This window comes from Triticum dicoccoides, chromosome 5B (genome assembly GCF_002162155.2).
Source record: "Triticum dicoccoides isolate Atlit2015 ecotype Zavitan chromosome 5B, WEW_v2.0, whole genome shotgun sequence".
Lineage (NCBI taxonomy): Eukaryota > Viridiplantae > Streptophyta > Magnoliopsida > Poales > Poaceae > Triticum > Triticum dicoccoides.
The window spans coordinates 287600716-287610877 of record NC_041389.1 but is presented as its reverse complement, the minus strand read 5'-3'; the positions used below and the strand labels follow the sequence as shown (position 1 = coordinate 287610877).

Genomic DNA, 10162 nt, shown 5'->3' with positions numbered 1-10162 from the left:
GGGCTCGCGCGGGCCGGCGGCGGAGGGCGACGGCGCGAGAGGCGACGGGGACACGTGGCGGCTGGCGATTGGTCCGGGGAGGCGGGGCGGACACGTCCGGTCGCCGGGCGGACATGTCCGGCGGCGCGGAAGGGATGGATCTAGGGTTTGGACCGCAAATTCGGGGGAGGGGGCTAATTTATAGGTAGAGGGAGCTAGGAGAGTCCAAATGAGGTGCGGATTTTGGCCACGCGATCGTGATCGAACGACCGAGAGCATGGAGGGGAGTTTGGTGGGTTTGGTGCCACTTTGGAAGGGGTGTTGGGCTGCAACTCAAAGAGGGCTTTGCGGTTACCCGGTTAACCGTTGGAGTATCAAACGACCTCCAAATGGCACGAAACTTGACAGGCGGTCTACCGGTGCTATACCAAGGCCGCTTGGCAAACCTCGGGCCATTCCGAGAACATTTAACACCCGCACACGAAAAGGATCAAGAAGGGGACGCCGGATGACATAGGAGTGCCGGATTGCAAAATGGACAACGGGGAAAATACTCGGATGCATGAGACGAACACGTATGCAAATGCGATGCACATGATGACGTGATATGAAATGCAGATGATGACATGACAAAGTGCAACACGCAAGCAAATGACATGGCAACGACGGCGAATAACTGGCAAACACCTGGCGCATCGAATCCGGGGCGTTACACCTAAATAGTTAGTTTCCATATGCTTCACCCCTTGCCATGTTTAACAACATTTAATATTGATGAGTAGCATAACCGAGAGAGAACTAAATAATTGATGTGGTGTTTTGTCAATATGCAACTCGTTGCATATTGAGCTCCACTTAACTTGTAGTATTGTTTGTTGCACCTTGCCATGCCATGCCTCATTAAACCGGACATGCATCATACTTGATTGTGCATCATGCCATGTTTATGCTTGTGCATTTACCATGTTGTTTGTTTCTTTCTGGTGTTGATTCTTAGTTCCGGTAATGTTGCGATTGTGAGGATTCGTGCGACTACTCCCGTTCGTCTTCTTCATGGACTCGTTCTTCTTCCTAGCGGGATTTCAGGCAAGATGACCGCTACCCTAGATCTCACTACTATCATTGCTATGCTAGTTGCTTCGTTCTATCGCTTTGCTGCGCTACCTATCTCTTGTTGATCAAGCCTCCCAAATTGCCATGAACCTCTAACCTTTGACACCCTTCCTAGCAAACCGTTGTTTGGCTATGTTACCGCTTTGCTCAGCCCCTCTTATAGCGTTGCTAGTTGCAGGAGAAGTTGAAGATTGCTCCATGGTGGACAGGATTATGTTGGGATATCACAATATCTCTTATTTAATTAATGCATCTATATATTTGGTAAAGGGTGGAAGGCTCGGCCTTATGCCTGGTGTTTTGTTCCACTCTTGCCGCCCTAGTTTCCGTCATACCGGTGTTATGTTCCCGGATTTTGCATTCCTTACGCGGTCGGGTGATTTATGGGACCCCCTCGACAGTTCGCTTTGAATAAAACTCCTCCAGCAAGGCCCAACCTTGGTTTTACCATTTGCCTCACCTAGCCCTTTTTTCCCTTGAGTTTCCGGAGCCCGAGGGTCATCTTTATTTTAGCCCCCCCCCCCCGGGCCAGTGCTCCTTCGAGTGTTGGTCCGAAACGGGCAGACTGCGGGGCCACCTCGGGGCAACTCGAGGTCTGGTTTTACTCGTAGGCTGACATATCCGGTGTGCCCTGAGAACGAGATATGTGCAGCTCCTATCGGGATTTGTCGGCGCATCGGGCAGCTTTGCTGGTCTTGTTTTACCATTGTCGAAATGTCTTGTAAACCGGGATTCCGAGACTGATCGGGTCTTCCTGGGAGAAGGAATATCCTTCGTTGATCGCGAGAGCTTATCATGGACTAAGTTGGGACACGCCTGCAGGGTTTAAACTTTCGAGAGCCGTGCCCGCGGTTATGTGGCAGATGGGAATTTGTTAATGTCCGGTTATAGATAACTTGACACCAGACCCGGATTAAAATGCATCAACCGCGTGTGTAGCCGTGATGGTCTCTTTTCGGCGGAGTCCGGGAAGTGAACACGGTTTCTGGGTTATGTTTGACGTAAGTAGGAGTTCAAGATCACCTCTTGATCATTGCTAGCTTCACGAACGTTCCTTTGCTTCTCTTCTCGCTCTCATTTGCGTATGTTAGCCACCATATCATGCTTAGTCGCTGCTGCAACCTAACCACTTTACCCCCCTTCCTTTCCCATTAAGCTTTGCTAGTCTTGATACCCATGGTAATGGGATTGCTGAGTCCTCGTGGCTCACAGATTACTATAACAACAGTTGCAGGTACAGGTTATGCGATGATCATGACGTGAGAGCGATGTTTGCTTGTTTTGGAGTTCTGCTTCTGCTTCTTCTTCGATCAGGGGATAGGTTCCAGGTCGGCAGCCTGGGCTAGCAGGGTGGATATTGTTTGAGCTTTTGTTTGTGTTTCATCCGTAGTCGGATGTTGATCTTATGTATGATGATGTTGTATTCGTGTGGCATTGTATGCATTTTGTATGTATCCCCATCTATTATGTAATGTTGATGTAATGATATCCACCTTGCAAAAGCGTATCAATATGCGGTTCTATCCTTGGTGAGACCTTCGAGTCTCTTTAGGATAGTATCGCATATTGGGCGTGACATGGTGCCTCACTCTTATGGACAGTTCCCATTGATCATAGTCCCCACAACCATATGTTATTTATAACACATGAAGGTAGTCACCAAAAAATGGCATAAACCTCTCAACTGTGCATGAAACTTAATTCATAGCTATGATGGCGTCTCATAAGTTGTGTATGCATGGAAGGTAATCACCAAAATATGCAAGTGTTTTGCATAATTCTCTTCATAGAATAATATGCAGCATAGTCACCAATGCCTTGGATTCATCTCCTGATGGAGTATGTGACACTATAGTCACAACCAATGACAAATGCTGTGAAATTGACAAGTATTTGGAAAAATATCATGAAGGTAGGCACCAGCGGTGTAGGCCTCATAATTGCTATGTCATAAATTTTGTGCCTTCACTTCTGCTTTGAACAAATGGAGATAATCACTACTAAGTAGTGTAGACCTCACTCTTATGTTGCATTTCACAACCTTATGTTAATTAAAAACACATTGAAGGTAGTCATCACATGGTGATGTAGACCTCACAGTTGTGAACGAAATTAATTCGTTGCCATAATGCAGTCCATAAGTTGTGTGGAAAATTGAAGATAGTCATTATGTCAGAATGACATAATATAGACCTCACAATAACATTGGATAACATGCAATTAAGCAGTAGGTACCATTTGTCGATTCCTTGTGACAAATGTAAATTTGACATAGTCAGGCAGTGTCATACACTTCACTACCTCATGTTTCCAAACTTGCAAGCAAATTCCATATTCTATGCAAATAATGGAATCAACATATTGCTTTGCAACAGTATTACCCATGTAATACAAATAAATGCAGAAGTATAAACATACTTATGCAACACATATGAGGACTTGGGGGGCTCAAACGGTCATTTTACATGACATAAAATTATGCATAATCATTATTATGCAATTTACCAATGGTCTACCTTGCACATTTGCTCTGAAGCCCATGGCTTAACATGCAAATAACAATAATCTTATTGTCAAAGTGCTAAAGCCAAGGGGCTAAAACGCAAGATCTGATAAGCATATATGCCTTAAATCAAAGAAAGCAGGGACTTTTCTAGGATTAACAAATAATCCAATGGCTGATTTACAAAATCGCCAAAGAGATAGGATTTTCTCCCTTCTCTTTCTCGTGCGGTTACTAATTCCCTTAGGGAATTAACCTCCGTCTGCAGGCGCTGGTTCCCGTGCGCCGCCGTAGTCGGGGGGTCGTTGCCGGTCGAGATTCATGTGACGCCTACGCCGCCTCTGGGCCAAGGACCAAACAGTCCCGCGCATAGGGCTGGTGGCTGCTACCACCATTGGCGGCAGCGCCTCTCGGAGACGGGAGAGGAGACCCTTCGTCGCCAGTGCCAGGCCATGCCATTCACCGGGACCACATGCTGGTCACCATCGCGCCGAGTCCGACTGGACATCGCCCACCGGGGTTGCGGCCGCGTGCACACCTGGGATGCCACATCCACCAAGCTTTGACGGCTGCGTGCTGCCGCGCGGCATGGCTGCACGCTGACGCGCCGGAGCGTGTCAGTACACTAGGGGATGGTTCCCTGGTGTACCACCGTCCCTCGTCTGGAGAGGCACGCCGCGCCGTCAATCTTTTGGACCGCCATCGCTGGAAACACCAGCAATGGGGTCGAGGCCGCTGCACATGTTGGGCACTGCCTCCGTGCTGTAGAAGCGCGCCGCGGAATCAAGGACGAAATCTCATCGCTTAAAGGCGTCGTCGAGGACTAGAACTCCTAGTACTTCCCCAAGAACAGCGCTCATTTCAAGTTCTCCCTCTTTCTCTTTGGTGTTTGATCCATCCACTTCTTCCTGTGCATGCGCTCGGAAGAAGTAATCTGCATGTACGTACAGGAAACAGAGTCGATTGATATAGATCATTTATTGATCATGAGAAGGCAAAATGAAGTAGACAATGTCCTGATCGGTTTTTGTCCTGAACAGTGCATCTATGCATGCATGTCAACGAATGACTTGCTCATGCTGTTCATGTTGCCAAGGTAATCGATTTTCCGACTGCGCCAAATGCTCACGGGCCGGCCTCTTCTTGGACGATTCGGTCAGGCAATTCTCGCAGGAAAAGGCAATTGATCAGATTCTTCTTACTCCATGTTTCTTAATCACAAGAAGACAAACGAAATTAACACTCTGATTAATCTCCTGTACACGGATGCATGCATGCTCCATGGTGCTGCCGCTGCATGTGCCTGCGCAGCCAACTGTTACATCGCGTACTGTTGCCGCCGCCGCGATGGTCATCTGCATCTCGTGCCTCATCGTCGTGATGGTCGCTGCTTTGTCTCGCACGGAAGTGCGTTTCTCCATTGCGTGTAACCGCTGTTTTCTTGGCCGAATTACTCTCTAGGCAGAGACTATGTGCTGATAACGTATTATAGAGTGAAAGTAAAAGAGACACATGAAGAGTCCAAATAATCCATTAGTTCAATTGCAACGCGGGAGACCCACTTATATACATGGTGAAGGGGTGTGCCTCTTTCCTAACAGACACCTCTTGGAAGGCATCCCTCCCATACAATTGATCACATATTTTTATTTCTCAACAAAAATGAATGAATCTAAAATACGGAAATCCCTTTTGGAGCTGGGCTCCAGTGAGGCTTTCAAATTCAAATTTGAAATTTCACTGAAATTCATATTTTTACATTTTAAAAAATTCTGAAAAAAATTACAGATATACATGAAGGCATAACACACATGTGTGTAAATTTTCAGTTCAAAATACATTGATATGAGGGCTGTGCAAAAAAGACAAATCTGAGGCTACTTAACACATGATACTATTCATCTTCTCAGGCCATGAATTTATTTTTTTTGTACAGGTCACAACTCAAGGTATTTCATGATGAATTTGTACACACATGTGAGTTACATCCTGGCATACACACATATTTTTTTCAAAATTTTAAAACAATAAAAATTTGAACCTGAACTTTTCAAAAATAAAGGCCTCCATGGAGCTCTGCCTCCAAAACGCCTTTCTCTCTAAAATATTGCTATATACATCCCATATGTAGTCTATAGTGAAATCTCCAAGAAGACATTTAAAAACGAAGGGAGTAAGTAATGGCTGGGAAACAGCCCAAAAAAAAGCACTAAGAGAAGAACAGTGGGGTAGAGTTTCCAAACTTGCTCTTTGTGGCAAACTACACATATTTTGTTAATCAAACTAAGACCTAAAAGGCTAAAACCTATGTCCACCTAACAAATCCTGCTGGAGGGAGTAGATTATGACAAAATTTGAGAAATTTGTGCAGATAGTTACAATAAAAGGCATTTTATACTATTTTATTTTACTACACTTGAACTTGTTGTACGGACACGTTGGTTGCTTTATTGATAAAGCAAGCCAAAGGCCTATTTTGAGAATAGGCATTTTACAATTATAACCAAATTATCTAAAAATCTCAATAGACAGCTACAAACAAGCTGGACGAAAGCATATAATAGGCAAAGCTTACAAAAGGTACTTGGTTGAAAACGCTCATGCCAACTTCAATAAGTTCGAAGTTAAATATAAAAGCACATAGAAACGCTCATGCCAACTTCAATAAGTTCGAAAGTTAAATATAAAAGCACATAGATCCTCACGATATCAGCTACAGCTGGAGAGCAATTGCTAACGGAAGAGATCACTACGAATGGGCAGAAACTGATCCAACACTAAGACCTTATCCTGCAACCATTTGTACCCCAACTTCTTGTATGTCCGCTTCAAAAGCATCAGTTCGAAGGGAACCCCTCTCTCTAACAACTTGCTCAGCTTCATATGATTCTTTAGCCTCCTTGACGAAGGAGGCCAATCTCCTCTGATACTTTGCCTTACAATTAAGGAGATACACCACTAAATTATAGAGCCTCAAAATAGCTCCTTTAATGATCCCACTGTCTTCGTACTTATGTGCATCAGCCACTAACTTTGATAACTCATCTGTTGAAAACATCTGAAACAAATGGGTTCCAGATAGTTACTAGAATGACAAATGCCCGTCAAATGTGCAAAATATATTTGTAAAATATTAGTATGATTTACCTCATCAGGATTACCAAACAAGATATCGTCTTCAGGGTAACATACCATCTTCAGAGCTGTTGCAAGTTTCAATATGTCCCAGTCTTGAGAATTAATGGATGACACATCCTGAAGGAAGTGACTAGCAAGGCGCAAACTCTTAAATTGATTCTTTAAACAACAATCAGAATCATATAAGTTGCATGCTGTCACAATAATGCAATCATTAACCTGGATACAAAGAGCATTGCTCCGTCAGTAATAAAGCAACGAGGCAAAATTATTGCACTGAAATCTTTGGTCAGCAACAAAGTGCTGCAAACTTTAAGAATGCGTGTTAATCACCAGTGAGCAATAAAGCACGAAGCATTTCAGATCACTATATATTAATTTTTTTCAGATCGCTATATATTTCATAACACTATATCAGGCATATGAGAAGGCAAAGTGGTGGCCTCACCAACTCCGGTTTTATATCAAAGCCATAACGATGAAGGAGCATTTTCAGCCCTTGACTCGTCTGGAGGCAGTGCTCCTCGGCTAGCTTTGATTTTTCTTCAGGAACTACACTATGCATGAGATAGTTCAGCCCACGCATCAGCTCCATTACAGGTTCATCAAACAGGCAGGATATTCCCTGTAAAAGGCACCACTAAATGATGGTGCTCAAAATTGTCGACATACGCAAGGACAAAAGGGAGCTTACACTTACCAAGTTTGCTTCAATGACTATTTTATACTCAATCTTGCCAACAGCAAGTTTCTGCCCAGGTTGGTACCATTTCAAGAGCATGTTAGTAAGCTGATTGTTAAGACCACTATCATGGTTAATGGCATCAGACTTGTCCTTAAAAACTTGAAAGTCTTTTCGCCAAATGACCTGATAAAGAAATGAACAAGGACAAACTTATCAAACAGGAGGAAAGAAACAAATACTCAAACATCATCTAATGTCTCAATCAGATAAGGATCAGTAGTTACATCTCAACCATAAAGATTTATGGGCCTGTTTGGTTGATGTACTAAGGTTGCCACCATTTCTTATACTTTTTAGCCAAAACAAAATGATGTTAGGCAATCGAAATTGGCACCACATTTTTTCATACCTAAGGAAATTTTGCAACACTTGCCGAGTCAGTGACATTTGGGAGCTAGGTTGCCCGAAAGGAATATTCCCTCATGTGGCTGAGAACCAAACAGGTGCCTTACTTGGTCCTAGCTTGCGGTGTGTTTATCCAATTTTTGAAGTCTACAACAACAACAACAACAACAACAAAGCCTTTAGTCCCAAACAAGTTGGGGTAGGCTAGAGGTGAAACCCAAAAGATCTCGCGACCAACTCATGGTTCGGGCACATGGATAGCAAGCTTCCACGCACCCCTGTCCATAGCTAGTTCTTTGGTGATACTCCAATCCTTTAGATCTCTCTTTACGGGCCCTGTTTGGATACTCTAACCAAGGTTAGAGTTAGAGTTAGTTCCTAACTCTAGACTAACCCTGAACTAACTCTAACCAAGATGGTTGTTTGGATCACAGGGTTAGATTGACAATAAATGCATTTTTTTCTCATTTTCTAGCCGGATTTGGTGTGGCCTTGAATCATAAAAGGTTGACGAACAACAAATACTCACTTCACATCGCTCTTGAAGAAGCCTAGGCGCAATCAGTGAAGATCCACAAATAAGTGAAGCCTAGCCGCAACGAGGGGCGCCGGTCGAGTGGCTTAACGGCGACGGGGGCGCAACAGACGACGCCGTGGCTCGAGTGGCTGAACGAGGAGGGATGCCGCGGCGCCGGAAGGAGCGGGATGGGGGCGGGGGAAGCGGTGGCGGGATGGGGGCGACGGGCGGGCGCGGCGGGGAGCTGCGGGACGGGGGCGGCGGGATTGGGGCGACAGGGCGGGGCGATTGGGGCGGCTGGCTGGTGCAGGAGGATGAGGTATGCAGGAGAGGGTATTTTTTAATGGGACCAACCACATCTAACTCCAATTAGCTCCTCCCCACCGGGTTGGATTTTTTTGCTAGGTTAGAGCATCTAACTGCTATCTAACTCCACCTGTTTGGATCCTTTAGGGTTAGTTTAGCCTGAACTAACCAACTCTAACTCTAACTGCAGCATCCAAACAGGGCCACGGACTCCTCTCATGTCAAATTCGGTCTACCCCGACCTCTCTTGACATTCTCCGCACACTTTAGCCGTCCGCTATCCAAACTGTATGTGCCCCCAGTCACCCATTCAGACATCAGGCGCAAGAGGTGGTGTCACTAAGGGCGTGTACAATGATGCTATCTTATGAATGCCATAACAAAAGGTTGTCTTCTCTTAATTAAGAAATTATATCTTAGTAACAATATCTCTCACCATATTTAGGGATATCTAGTTAACAAAGATAAGACTAAGAAATAAACCATTGTACATTTTTTTTCTGTCTTCCCTAGATTACATGGCAGGCATGAGATAAGACTGCCTTATCAACCACTCTACATGCCCTAATAAGTACCAAATCACATACCTGTTTGGGAGTTTCTTGTCCCATCCTCCGAAACCCTAAAGAAACCCAAGCTGAAATGGAGGACTAAACAGATCGGGCTGGTGCCTCCAACCTAATCCCCTTAGAACATAGACGGGTCTGAGTAATTTTGGATTCTTAACGCTCCCAGCCGTCAACCCTAGCTGAATCAGCTTAGGGCGATCCACGGCAGCCTAACAACTACATGCCCTTAGGCGGCAGCGTGCTTGTATGGACCACGGGCCGGGCGGCGCGGCCGTTGACCTAAAGCCTGCCCCTTCTCTATCCACGCAACCTGACTCGAGCAGGGCTTCCGGGATCCAAGCCAACTTGGTTTTCTTAGAGCACAAATAGCCTTGCCACATCTACATGTGGTATAATAAGCTAGGGTTTCTTTCGGCGTCCGATGGATTAAGTAGAGAACGGCGTCGGGCGGTGACTCACCTATACTGACAAACGAATTAGCCGGAGGAGGAGGCCGGCGACGCTTTCCACCTCGTTGCCCCGTCGAGGTCGAGGTCGAGGTCGAGGTCAAATTCGCTCGAGAAGAACGCCGGCATCGCTGTCCGCCCCGTCGCCCCATCGCTGTCTGCTCGTGATTGCGAGAGGTGAGGGGTTGGTTTGCGGCGGCGAGGGGAATGTATAGGTTTCAGGAGCGTGGAACCTTCCCGTTCCGTCCAATAACTTGGTTTGCGGGTAAATGGGCCGGCTTGTTTAGTTTTTTCATTTCGACGAAGCGATCCACGCGGGAGCTCCTACTCGGTGGATCCTATTTGACGCGCGTGTGCGTCCAGGAGCTGCGACTTCCCTGAAGGGATGACAACTTGGGCTGGCCCACGTACGAAATTCCTGTGCCGTTTTCCTTCACTACTGTTTCCATCGCTGCTTCTTGCGGGTTTTTTTTTCTTCTGCGTATTTTTGCTTTCAGTTTG

At 45.6% G+C, this 10162-nt stretch overlaps 1 protein-coding gene across 2 annotated transcripts; it reads right to left on the bottom strand.

Moving 5' to 3' along the window:
• Positions 1-6153: 6153 nt before the first annotated feature.
• LOC119308475 lies at positions 6154-9871 on the bottom strand. 2 transcript variants are annotated; one of them, XM_037584607.1, is made up of 5 exons: positions 9675-9871; positions 7434-7601; positions 7182-7358; positions 6743-6952; positions 6154-6653 (listed from the first exon to the last, which is right to left on the bottom strand). In XM_037584607.1, the coding sequence occupies exons 2-5, from the start codon at positions 7512-7514 to the stop codon at positions 6381-6383; spliced, it is 741 nt and encodes a 246-aa protein (XP_037440504.1). In that variant the 5' UTR covers positions 7515-7601; positions 9675-9871; the 3' UTR covers positions 6154-6380. The 2 variants fall into 2 exon arrangements, with proteins under 2 accessions (XP_037440504.1, XP_037440503.1); XM_037584606.1 differs by lacking the exon at positions 9675-9871 and adding an exon at positions 9234-9634.
• Between the last annotated feature and the right edge of the window lie 291 nt (positions 9872-10162).